Source organism: Leptodactylus fuscus, chromosome 5 (assembly GCF_031893055.1).
Source record: "Leptodactylus fuscus isolate aLepFus1 chromosome 5, aLepFus1.hap2, whole genome shotgun sequence".
Lineage (NCBI taxonomy): Eukaryota > Metazoa > Chordata > Amphibia > Anura > Leptodactylidae > Leptodactylus > Leptodactylus fuscus.
Genome location: NC_134269.1, coordinates 100,445,686 through 100,459,503, shown reverse-complemented (window position 1 = coordinate 100,459,503; position 13,818 = coordinate 100,445,686). Strand labels below are relative to the sequence as shown.

Below are 13,818 nucleotides of genomic sequence, written 5' to 3'. Positions count from 1 at the left end.
CGACCAATCAGCGCTGGCTCTGCTGGAGGAGGCGGAGTCTAAGATCGCTCCACACCAGTCTCCATTCAGGTCCGACCTTAGACTCCGCCTCCTCCGGCAGAGCCAGCGCTGATTGGTCGAAGGCTGGCCAATGCATTCCTATGGGAATGCAGAGACTTAGCAGTGCTGAGCCAGTTCTGCTCAACTACACCGTGTGCCGGTCAGCCCATCTGATATAGCAGAGACGAGTGTGCACACTCGGCTCTGCTACATCAGATGTAGCAGAGCCGAGGGTGCACTAGAACCCTTATACACACTCGGCTCTGCTACATCAGATGGCTCTGCCTTGGCCAGTCTTCGGCCAATCAGCGCTGGCTCTGCTGGAGGAGGCGGAGTCTAAGGTCGGACCTGAATGGAGACTGGTGTGGAGCGATCTTAGACTCCGCCTCCTCCAGCAGAGCCAGCGCTGATTGGTCGAATTCCGTACTCTGGCCAATCAGCGCTGGCCAATGCATTCCTATGGCTTCCTATATCCACACTCGGCTCTGCTACATCAGATGTAGCAGAGCCGAGTGTGCACACTCGGCTCTGCTACATCTGATGTGCCGGTCAGCCCATCTGATATAGCAGAGCCGAGTGTGCACATCTGATGTAGTAGAGCCGAGTGTGCACACTCGGCTCTGCTACATCTGATGTAGCAGAGCCGAGTGTGCACACTTGGCTCTGCTACATCTGATGTGCCAGTCAGCCCATCTGATATAGCAGTGCCGAGTGTGCACACTCGGCTCTGCTACATCAGATGTAGCAGAGCCGAGGGTGCACTAGAACCCTTATGCACACTCGGCTTTGCTACATCAGATGGCTCTGCCTTGGCCAGCCTTCGGCAAATCAGCGCTGGCTCTGCCGGAGGAGGCGGAGTCTAAGGTCGGACCTGAATGGAGACTGGTGTGGAGCGATCTTAGACTCCGCCTCCTCCAACAGGGCCAGCACTGATTGGTCGAATTCCGTACTCTGGCCAATGCATTCCTATGGATTCCTATATCCACACTCGGCTCTGCTACATCAGATGTAGCAGAGCCGAGTGTGCACACTCGGCTCTGCTATATCAGATGGGCTGACCGGCACACTCGGCTCTGCTACATCTGATGTGACGGTCAGCCCATCTGATATAGCAGTGCCGAGTGTGCACACTCGGCTCTGCTACATCAGATGTAGCAGAGCCGAGGGTGCACTAGAACCCTTATGCACACTCGGCTTTGCTACATCAGATGGCTCTGCCTTGGCCAGCCTTCGGCAAATCAGCGCTGGCTCTGCCGGAGGAGGCGGAGTCTAAGGTCGGACCTGAATGGAGACTGGTGTGGAGCGATCTTAGACTCCGCCTCCTCCAACAGGGCCAGCACTGATTGGTCGAATTCCGTACTCTGGCCAATGCATTCCTATGGATTCCTATATCCACACTCGGCTCTGCTACATCAGATGTAGCAGAGCCGAGTGTGCACACTCGGCTCTGCTATATCAGATGGGCTGACCGGCACACTCGGCTCTGCTACATCTGATGTGACGGTCAGCCCATCTGATATAGCAGAGCCGAGTGTGCACACTCGGCTCTGCTACATCAGATGTAGCAGAGCCGAGGGTGCACTAGAACCCTTATGCACACTCGGCTCTGCTACATCAGATGGCTCTGCCTTGGCCAGTCTTCGGCCAATCAGCGCTGGCTCTGCCGGAGGAGGCGGAGTCTAAGGTCGGACCTGAATGGAGACTGGTGTGGAGCGATCTTAGACTCCGCCTCCTCCAGCAGAGCCAGCGCTGATTGGTCGAATTCCGTACTCTGGCCAATCAGCGCTGGCCAATGCATTCCTATGGGGAAAAGTTAGCTTGCGAAAATCGCAAGCTGACAGGGATTTCCATGAAATAAAGTGACTTTTATGCCCCCAGACATGCTTCCCCTGCTGTCCCAGTGTCATTCCAGGGTGTTGGTATCATTTCCTGGGGTGTCATAGTGGACTTGGTGACCCTCCAGACACGGATTTGGGTTTCCCCCTTAACGAGTATATGTTCCCCATAGACTATAATGGGGTTCGAAACCCGTTCGAACACTCGAACAGTGAGCGGCTGTTCGAATCGAATTTCGAACCTCGAACATTTTAGTGTTCGCTCATCTCTAGTTATAACCTCGCATCATGCAGTGAAGGCTTCTGGGAAGTCGGGCATGTTGTTCAGGGTGCTTGCTATAGAGGGCAGCATAACAGAGGCACTGTCTCCCTGTTTACATCTTGGGAGACAGATTTGCATATTCTTAAGATGAAAGAGTGAAGTAAACAAAAACATCACCTTCATTCTCAAGACGTAAAACAGTACTGACAGAGCCGCCAACACCAGAAGTAATGTTGTTGTTGCCACCCACATTCTTATTGTTAGTACTTGCACAAGTGTTTCCTCCACTCCTTTCTTTTGCATGTCCCCTTCCCTCTTTCTTCCCAGTCATTTTACTGCACACTGCTTTATTCTAGTAGTGACTGTATGTATGAGATTTTTCAGATTAGTGCAGATTGGCAGACTTGGGTGAGCCAAAAAAATCCCTTAGCAAGCACAGATTTTTTTTCAAATTTTCAGGCTAATGTAAAAAAAAAGGACAATAGATCAATTCGGTTTTTTTTAAAAACAAAGAAACCCATGCAAATGAATGCCTTTTATTTTTCGTCTACCATCCATTTACAAAAATTTTATTTGGATTCAGTAAACGGGTGGCCAAAAACATGCTCTAAACATGCTATAAAGCAATTAATAGACAATGGCAATTTAAGTAATAGTTGTCAATTTCCTGCTCTGATTATCTTTAGAATAAAGCTTGCAACAAGAAAGAATTAACTTGTTGGACTGGATTCTCAGCATTGCAGCACCTTAAAACCAGCCTAGACCACCTTAAGAAATAAATCATAATATGCATCTATTTGGGATACACTGACATACTGGGCATTAATGGGTATATATACTGTGCTACCATTTTAGTGCTCCATTGGAAAAATAAAAAATGAAGCAACATTGCAAATAGTCCTGAATAAAAGTACCCCATCATTTTGTGTCAACGTATGTGCCTCAATGGTAGCAGACTTCAAACAAACCATGTGTAGTTAGTTCCTCTAGTCCCCTACTTATTGCATACATATAATTTAGCAAGATGTATGTGACATATGGAATTTGCAATACAGTGGCGCTGTATAAAATCCGTTACAGGGGTGTGAATAATAATTTAGGCTGGGGCCCCATGTGGTGTAAACGCCACGGTTTGACATTTTACAGTCCCTGCCAAGTGGATCTAGTGAATCCCATCTACACATTGTGGAAACACATGTGCAGCGGAAATACTACGATTTCGAAAACCATTGCAGAAAGTCCACAGAGTAAAACTCTGATTTTTCCTGCAGTGCTTTTTGCCTGTGGCCCGCTAGGTGGGGCTTTAGCATTAAGGGTGTTTGCCACAACTAGTATGGCATATTTTACTAAATACGTTGCCATTGGCATAACTTTAGAGGTAGCAGTTGCCATATCCTCACTTCAGGACTCAGCATTCAAGGTCCTGGAGATTTTGTGACTCTGGGTGACATTGGGAGATTGCTTGCTGGACAATAGAGATATGAGAATGTGGAGGTAAGTAAATGCCTATTTTTTTCCCATCTGATCTGGAGTATGGGCTGGGGTCTGCTCTCAAGGGATCCATGCTTGGGGCCATTCAAAAGTCTGGCATGAAGCCCAGCACTTTCTGCTTACACCCCTATATTGCTTATTTTCTTCACTGTCTTGCAAGATGTTTATGTATGTAGTCATAGTTTATTTTTTTGTTACTCATGGTTCTAGCACAATGGTCTGGTCCAGTTTTTTATTAACTGCAATGTTTGAACAAGCTATGATGGAACAGAAGAGGATTTTTAAAGAAAATAGATATCACTTTCAATACAGAAAAAAATAAAAAATAAAATCAAAACTGATAATAAATCAGACATCTGGATGGGCAGGTTTCATTGCAGCACACTTAAATTCACCTATATGTAACATGACAGTAAACATAGGTCCACACCCTCTTCATTCACAAATCTGGTTCCTGGCCACCTTCTATTGTTTATTGACTGTGTCTACTTGGTAAATGTGTCTGTGTTTGCTTTGGAGCAATTGAGTTCCATTCTTTCCACCTCCCCCCAGGAAACAATTCAGACCATTCCTCACTTAACTCCACAAAGCATAAATTCACCCAGGGATGGACAGTGACCCCCAGTCTGTCAGTGTTTCATTTGCCCCCGGGACTTGAAAACATTGCAATCCTTTCATTCCTGTCTTCATAATACCCATCTGCAGATAACTCTGTCCATATTACCTGCACTAGCCCTCTCCATTCTTTGTAATAACATGAGATCCCATGTTTCCTGGACAGATCAATGGGTCATAGGTCTTGTCAGTGTGTGTCACTGTGGTGGCAATGTCAGATTGATAAAGGATCAGGCCTTATGTCCTTTAATTAGTGAGTCAGAACTATATTATGGTGCGCTAAATGTGATTACTGTATACAAAGTCTATCTGCCAACCAACTAATCTAATAGTGAGTTTATTTTCAGCGGCAGCAAACAATCATCTTGTAATAATCACATTAATACTGTATGCCTCATCCTGGATGTATTGGGAACAGAACATGGATAGTGCAGTGATGACTGTAACCCCCTTATTGTCACATTATTATAGGGCACACATATTATTTTAATATCCCATCCAATATTTGCTAGTCTTTCCAATGCTGATAATCTTGGTTATGCTTAATGTTCTATCCTCTTATTTTTTCTAATACAAAGGCATACATGCATAGAAACACGTCTCAAATGAATGAGTGAATTAATGTATGTTGTTGTCACTGTAACTTATTATATCACTTAAATGGGAGCCACAAGGACTCCACCATAAGGGACGCCATCTCTCTAGAGTGAAGAAACCTACACAGCAATGGTCAGTACATCTAAAACATCTTTAAAAGAAAAGTCAGTCTATGAGATTTATCAATGCCCCACACCCATGCCAATTCCCGAAAGGTGAACCTGGCTTGGAAGTGGTGCGGGAAAGGCCATCAGCAGATTTATCTTCATTTAGAACAGTGTTCTGTGTAAATGATGAGTGAAATCTGGCATAGATTTCATTCTAGGAGCATGGATTGCCGCAGGTTCCTTTTCATTTATAAGAAGACATGTATCTTATCACAAATTAAGCGCATCGTCCAGCAGGCCGGGGATCCTCCAGTAGGTGTTGGATCTATATTACTATACAATATCAATAAGAATGATAAGCCAAATATACTATATAGTAAATCTAAACTATCCAATTTATATAGTAATATAAATACTATACAATAAATATAAACTAAACAAACTATGTGGGACCAATAGGCTACAGAAACTATATATACAAACTATAACAATAAGCTACAGCTACTATGAGGATAAACTACACATGCTATGTAGTAACAATAATCCACGTGAAGTATACAGAACAGTAATAATAAACTTATTATAAAATATCCCTACACAAACTATATAGGAACAATGATTCACAATCAGCAGGTTTGCCTTAGTATTTGAGATAACCATCAACTATTTTTTTTACCAACACGTAAAATATGAACTGTTCTTATAGACACTTACAACTATATCTATAGGAAAGCCGCCAACGTTTCTGTAGATATAATTGACATGCTGCGATTTTCTCCGCAAAGTGGGCATGGGATTCATATGAATCCAATCCACTTTGCAAGTACTGTAAAACGCCGCGATTTTTACCGCAGTGTTTCCGCCGTGGTTAAATCGCGGTGTTCCCAGTCAGTGGGGCCCTGGCCTGAAGTGGTTTTTGGAGCATTTTTTGAGTCTTTTTTAGTTTTTGGTTTTCCCCCCCGCATAGTGTATGGACCTTGATAAAACCGCTAGTGGTTTTTCCGCGCGCTTTTTGCCAATTCTGCGCCCAAATCCATGCCTAAATCTGGGATGTGGATCCCCCCCCCCCCACACACACACACACACTGGTTTTTGCAGTCAGAATCCGCCTGAAGGAAGCTTTTTTTCTGCTAGCGGAAAAATTCAGTGAGTGGAGAAATAAAGTGAGCGGGACCCATAGAACTCTATGGGGAGGCGTTTTTTCCATGTGGATTCTGATGCGGATTCAGCGTCAAAATCAGCGCCAAAAAATCAGTGTGAATGGACCCTAATAAGGCATTGCACTATACCTCTGGTTTCCAATATAATTCCCTTGAAAGCAACGAAATGTTGACATTTACCATGCCCTTCATTCCCCACCAACAAACCTCAGCAAAATATGTAATTAAATTGGCTGGTTGGTCAGTCCTGCGAACATGGCAGGTTCAGGTAATATTAATCTCATATGTATAGTACATTCTGTATAAGCAATGACAGCCTGTAGCCATTACTGCTGAAATTTCCCTTTGCAGAGCTGTGCAGCTCATCTGGCATAAGATGAATCTGTCTGTGACCAGCTGGACATTTTCACACAAATCTATCTCTTGTAAAATATAATAACTGCTTTTTCCATGGTTGGAATATTAATTTCTAATCTTACCATGATACTAGGAACAAATACAGATGATGAATGATACCGCACAATGTGGTCGTCATCTTAATAAAGGATTTTAGAGACTTGTCATAGAGTAGCTCATTAATTTTTTACTTATCAGCATACGCCGGACGATAATTCAGTTCTATTATGTGGTACGGTATCAAATGGAAGCAAGAGGGTATCAGTGACATGTCCTCGGGTACTTGTGCCAAGGTGTACACGTAAGCTAAGGAGATGATAAAAATCTGACACATATTCTCAGTTATGAACAAATAATAACTAGATATTAAATGAACTTGGTTATATTCCCTCTTTATTATATATGCTTGCTTGTCTTCTGTGGAATGACTGAAAATAACGAAATATCTAAGAAAATGGGTAAGCAATGCACTAAACCATTATTGTCAGAAGGTTATTAGATGTGATGTTACGGTTCTACGTTCCTTGATGGTGTTTGGAGGTTACTGAGGTAAATAAGTGCCTGCAGAATTTTCAATGAGAAAACAGCAGTAACAGGAAGGATGCTGGGTAATATGTTACTACCTGGCTAGAATATAGATGAGCAGAGGGAAGGATTTGTGCGCTTCTATATGTCGGTTATATTTAACCAATGCTACAGCATCATAGCAACAGCCATGTTACAGCTTATACAATAGGTTTCAGCACCACTGATAGAATACGGCGAGCTAGCTATTCCTGCTCACTCTAAACAATGGCAAGATACACAACGCAGTTCGCTTCCTCTGCTGCCCCGCTGCACTGCGATACCAACTGTGTGAAACACAAACACAGACTGGTGTCCTACCATCATCCACACAGGACATATATACTGTGTCGTAGAAGACACACAGTTTAATAAAGCCGAACATCTTACTGCTGTTCAATATACATACATTTTTACTAAATTCACAATTACACCATCCCTCATGTATTCAGTATATGCTAGGTATGCATCGACACCCTCAGGTTAGTATTCTGAACAGATGCCAACAACCCCCACCCATACTCCCCTTTCATAGACCTATTGTATACACCTGCAGAGGTCATGTTTATATAAAGTAGACATTCTGGAAGAGTGTAAGCCTCCCCCACTAATACAACCTCCACCTCCCCCACTACACACCACAGCAATAACCACCTCCATTCACACACTGTGTAGAAAAAACATCTGTGTATAGGAACAGGCTGAACAAATAAGGGGGGCATTTTCCCACTAGACAAGATGCCCAGGGGAATGTTAGTTACATCAGTTGCTTGGTTCAATCAATAGGAAGATGTAGCATACATGTGTGAATTGATCCCTATACTTTTATTTCAGCAATACCTTAATACTATACTCAGAATTTACATTGAGCAAGAAATAGTGTCATAGGATGATTTTTGCTACAGTATGTGGTCATTTTCCTAAGCCTTTATGTTCATAGAAGCTGATAGTACAACATTATATACATTCTTATGTAAAGATACATAATCATTGCATTATATCTGTAAATATCTTTGTAAAGCTACAATTATTAGGGTCAAATAAGTAATACATGTATAGATAGCAATGAGTTTATAACAGAATATCCTGTAAGAAGGGAAGAACCCATAGTAATATGCAAATGGACCTCTTCACAATGGTATATGCTCATGAACACTTACTACAAAATCCCACTACCACCACCAATCTGATAGGTCTTTTATCCATAAACCCCACTAAATACCAACAGCACATTCTCAGCACAAGGACTGGTAGCGTTATAGAGAAAGAATCCCACTACCCCCACCAATCTGATAGGTCTTTTATCCTTAAACCCCACCAAATACCAACAGCACATTCTCAGCACAAGGACTGGTAGCGTTATAGAGAGAGTGAGCAGAGCAAAAGCAGGGGAGCACTCGTTATGAGATGCCTATCACTCCTAATTTTGAGGCCATAGCGGTGTCAATCTTAGAATATGACTGACTATAGGAAAGCACAACACTATCCCTTAGGAGACAATACTAGAGTTTCGTCCCTATAGTTTCAAAAACCCAATGAAGACGTTCATAAATGGTAGGCCAAGTTAGTCAAAATAATTCCATTACTTTTGTCTTTTGGCAAAACTGCATATTTTCATGAATGGAAAGATTTAGGCTGTAATTTTGCCAAACAGGATAAGTATTGGAATAGTTTGGTACTGTACAGTGACAAAAACCCTGTTTATTCTAAAGGTTTGTTTCTACAGCAGTTGAAGGTTGCACTTATGTGTGACACTTTTATCCACCTGGGCCCTAATAACAGACTTTGCCTTTTGTAAGGTATTGCTAGTTTAAAGCTTACTCATAGGCAGACCATTAACACAAAGCATTTACTTTTTAAAGGTCTATACTATGCAAAAAAAAGTTCATAAAAACTGCAAATTAATAGTCTATGCATGAGAGCCGTAACTATGCAAGTACTAAAAGCACCAATGACATTGTAGAACAAGTATATAATAGGCTATATTCACCCATTTTTGGGGGTATATTGTAAATGAGCTTATTAAAACAGTCAAATATTACTCACTTCCTCTACTCTGATCCTGTATTATAATAATCCCTTGTCAAGAATACTTGAAAGGATTGAAAAAAGTACTGGGTAGAGTTATCCCTCTAAGGGCCCCTTCACACGGCATATACGCTCACTGCTTTGGAGCGTGTAAACGTTCCGTAGCAGCGGCGTCTAAAAGCAGATCGCATTGATTTCTATGGGAGCCGGCATACGCGCGCTCGCCATAGAAATGAATGGGCTGCTTTTTCCATTCATTTCTATGGGGAGCGCGAGTCTGCCGGCTCCCATAGAAAACAATGGGAAGTGCTTTAGACGCCGCTGCTACGGAACGTTTACATGCTCCAAAGCAGTGAGCGTATACGCCGTGTGAAGGGGCCCTAAAAGGTAAATGTATGGTTCCCAGATTATATTACAAATCAGTGATGTTAGGACTCAGGACAGGCTAGGATATTCAATACTGCCATATTGTAAAAATAACAGACTGTATTAACAAACAAAAGTTGACTTGGAGTAACTGTGTTGCAATAGGGTGGTGGATCTTGTAATAATAATTTATTAGGAAATATATTTTGGCAGGGTTGGGTGCATGCAATTCTAAGATGTGTTCAATGAGTCTAAACAAACTCTTTCCCATTCACTTAAAACACACAAGTAAATCTTCCCTTTATCTTAAATATAACAATGCGTCTCTTACCAGTGATGTTTACTGTCATTGTTGATGCCAAGATAAATTCTTCTTTATCTGTTGAAAGGACATCTTTCTCTGCAGAATCTTCTAAGATCTCATCAGGAATCACATCAGACACAACAAATGGCGCATCTTCGGTGGCTATTACTTCACCTGAGTAACTTTCCTTAGGGGGCACTTCAGAAGACAATGCTTCAGTGGGTTTATCTTCTTGTGCCCAAGAATCAGTCACTGCTTGCTCACTTATACTCCAGATGTATGGCAGTGAAGGGTCTGCAGACACATCAGTCTCAGGTTCAGTGCTACTTACAACAGTTGTACGTACAGGTGATTCATCTTCCTCTTCAAGTAATGGTAATAAGGTTTTTTCTAAGGAGGTCTCAGTCTCATGCACGGGTTCTGTTAGGAAATTAACAATGGTAGTAAAGATGGGTGTAAAGGGTAACTGTGAAAAGAGCTCAGGCCATGGAGATGGTGATCCATAGGAGTCTGTCACAAGAGGCACTGTTGGAGGTTCTACAGTGGCCACCTCTGTCAGCTGTGTGTCTGTTACCTCACCACTGAAAGTTAGAGTCTGCACATAGTCATCTGTACCTGGGCTCTTGTCAAGTAACAACATATCAACCTGAAGTTGATTGGATTCTAGAATTGGCATATTATAGGTTGGAACACCGAACAAATCCATGTCGGTGTGACTTTCTTCATAAAAAAGATCTTCATTATCATTAGACCATGTTGGTGCCACTGAAGGAGGGTATCCTGTCTCTAGGGCAAGACCAGCCGGGGAGCTAGTATACAGCATAATCAACTCTTCATCTGCCAGTGAGGGCTGGTCAGTGGGTGCTACCAACTCCTGGAGGCTCAGGTGTATACATGCCAATAGGATAATGTTTATCGATGTGCAGTATGATAAACCCATGATGTTTCTTCTTGTAACAACATCTACCAGACAAGCACAATGTCACCGTGGCTTTACTTTCCTTTGACAGCAGAAACTAAAAGGCAAGAAAATAAAATACAGTGAAACATACATGACAAGAGAGGTTATTTTGCTGTATGTCAATACTTCATGTACTAGCTGAAAAAGAATTTTCTGATTTTGGAAATGATTTGGTCATAACAACCAGAAGCACTATTACATATAGAAAACTGTCTGAAGTAATGGGGGGCACAACAAATGGGCAAATGTACAGTATTTGATAATAATTGCTGGATCCCAGCATGACTGGTGATGACTGGCGCTCATGAAAACAAGGATTAGCCTGATAGAGTATTACCAGAGGCTTGTCAAGGCAGCTTATTCCCTTAGGCCAAGGCCCCACAGGCTGGAAACGCCTCGGGAAAAATCGCAGCATTTTGCAGCATCTACAAAGTAAATGGGATTCATGCAAATCCCATACCCACTTTGCGTTTCAAACTGCAGTGTGGACACACTGCGATTTCCAAAACTCCCGCGGTTTTGGAAATCGCAGCATGTCAATTATATCTACGGAAACGCTGGCGGCTTTCCCGTAGATATAATGGTAATAGAAAGTCAGCGGAGGAAAACTCTGTGAACTTTCTGTTCAAAGCGCTGCAGGAAGAACCGCAATGCGTTCTCGACGCGTTTTTTCCCGCAGCGTTTTAGCGCTGTGTTTCGTCTTGTGGGGCCTCAGTCTCACTCTATGTGATAAACATGCTGTGTAAGGTCAAAGGGAGTCTATCATCAGAAACCATCAATTCACCCTTTGTGAATTACTTCCTTCATTGCTGAGATATTGCTGTTTAGGTCAATATGCAAATTAGCTCTTTGACGCAATCGGGGCATTGCCATTACGCCAAAGAGATAAGCGACCACGCCCTCATTGCTTAAAAGAGCTTATTGCATAATTGACAAACGCAACAATATCTTGACAATAAAAGCACCAATTCATTAGGTGAAACACTGTTTGATTCAGGTGAACCTAACTTATCTGTCTGCAAGGGTTAATATTCTGGGTTTTGGTGACAGACTCTCTTTAATGTGGTTTTGTATGGTGGTCACAAATTTTCAGGTTTCTCAGCTCAAAACTCTGGTTGTTCATTTTAAGTACTAAGATTGTTAAGGTGATTTACATTAAAGGGATTCTACTATTAAAACACATTTTTTTCCCGTTGACACATCAGAATAGCCTTAAGAAAGGCTATTCGTCTCCTACCTTTAGATGTCTTCTCTGCGCTGCCATTCCGTAGAAATACCATTTTTCGCCAGTATGCAAATGAGTTCTCTCGTAGCATTTGAGGCGGGCCCCAGCGCTCAAACAGCACTGGAGGCGTCCTCAATGCTGGCAGAGAACTCTCCAGCAACGCCTCCATCTTCTTCAGGAACGTCCTCTTCACGCGGACTGCGCATTCTCACAGGCCACAAGAAAATGGCGGCTTACTTACTGTGTAAGTGGCCATTTTTCTTGTGACCGTGGACATGCGCAGTCGGCTCTGCCCAAGGCCTAGAAGGTTGACCACGCAAAAAACGTGTGAAGAGGACGTTCCTGAAGAAGATGGAGGTGTCGCTGGAGAGTTCTCTCGCAGCATTGGGGACACACCCAGTGCTGTTTGAGCGCTGCGGCCCACCCCCAGTGCTGCGAAATAACTCATTTGCATACGAACAAAAAAACAGGATTTCCACGGAACGGTGGTGCGGAGAAGACATCTAAAGGTAGGAAAAGAATAGCCTTTCTTAAAGCTATTCCTACGTGTCAACGAGAAAAAAATGTATTTTAATGGTAGAATCCCTTTAAGCCAAGGTTAGTCCTTGCAACATACTTTTTACAGCAATGTGGTGTAGTGAGAAACTGATTGGCTTCTGACAATGGGCAAGGATCAGCAACGACATCGATATCTCCAGCCCTGGAGCACATAACAGGAAAGCCGACAGTGTGCTGAATTCAGCGCGCTGTCGGCTTTCTAGCGATACATAAAACCGCTTGAGCCTGTGGACATGAAAGGTCCTCTTTAAGGACCTTTTTCAAGGTCAGTGCTGATGAACTAGCAATAGTGTGTAATGAGTGTACTGAAGTGTCGCACTAATCATGAAACAATGAAAGATTGTTGGCATGCCTGTTCATTTACGTTCTGGTTGACAGCTCATCCTCTGGTTACACATGTGCTGCCAATGATCTACCATCTGTGCAGAAGACAAGACATCCAACAAGAGTTTGCCTGCTTACCAGTTGATTTCTGCCCAGTATACATGGGGCAATGATCGGGAACAAGTGTCCTCACCACACAACACTAGTCCTGATAATTTGCCTGATAATAGGGACATGTAAAGAGGTCTTTAGAATCTGGTTACACAGAGAGCATTGATTTCTAGGAGATTATCTGTTAAGAGTCTTAGCTGACAGATTCTGGTATGAGCCAGCAGAATTTTGAATGCAGTTCTGGGCCTTGAAAGAAATCTTCAGTGCACAGCCTGAGGGGAACTGTTTGACACCGGGTTTCACAGAAAGGCAAAAAGAAAGTTGCAGTGTCACTTACCTCTTCCTCCCTGGAGTACTAATGTAACAGTGTCCTCTTTTATGTAAATTCCTTTTATTTTCAAGTGCTTTGCTTTGTTTCAGCTAAAAAAAAGGGGCTAAAATTTTCAAATGTAGGCAACCCTCAATGAGGTTCAGACCCCAAGTAGCGAAACGCATCAAAAAAAAAAAAGCACTGTGGAAAAAAATGCAGCGGAAACACATTGTTTTTTCTGAAGATTTTCTGCCCTTATTACACCTATAGGGAAAATGCCAACGTTACCGTAGATATAAATGACACGCCGAAATTTTCAAAAACACGGACATTTTTTAAATCACAGCTTTTCCACCACATTTTCTTTTTCCACAATATGTAGATAGGATTAGCCAGAATCCCATTCCCTTTGCAGGTACTGTAAAACTCAACATGGGGCTTTAGCCTTAAGCAGAAGCAGCTAAAATCTCTCTTTATCTTTTTCTCTCTCTCTCTCTCTCATCTTTTTGTTAGTGTTTTAGTTTGGCCCCACACTTTATATACCTACTTCCCCATTCCCCTACAC

At 42.6% G+C, this 13,818-nt stretch overlaps 1 protein-coding gene across 1 annotated transcript in view; it reads right to left on the bottom strand.

The window, feature by feature from the left end:
- The window catches only part of PRRT4 (proline rich transmembrane protein 4), a 56,238-nt gene that overhangs the window by 17,299 nt on the left and 25,121 nt on the right, over positions 1 to 13,818 (bottom strand). Inside the window, exon 2 of the mRNA XM_075273877.1 lies at positions 9,792 to 10,780. Within this exon, the coding sequence (XP_075129978.1) occupies positions 9,792 to 10,704 (913 nt within the window). The 5' untranslated portion in view covers positions 10,705 to 10,780. The remainder of the gene's footprint in view (positions 1 to 9,791; positions 10,781 to 13,818) is intronic.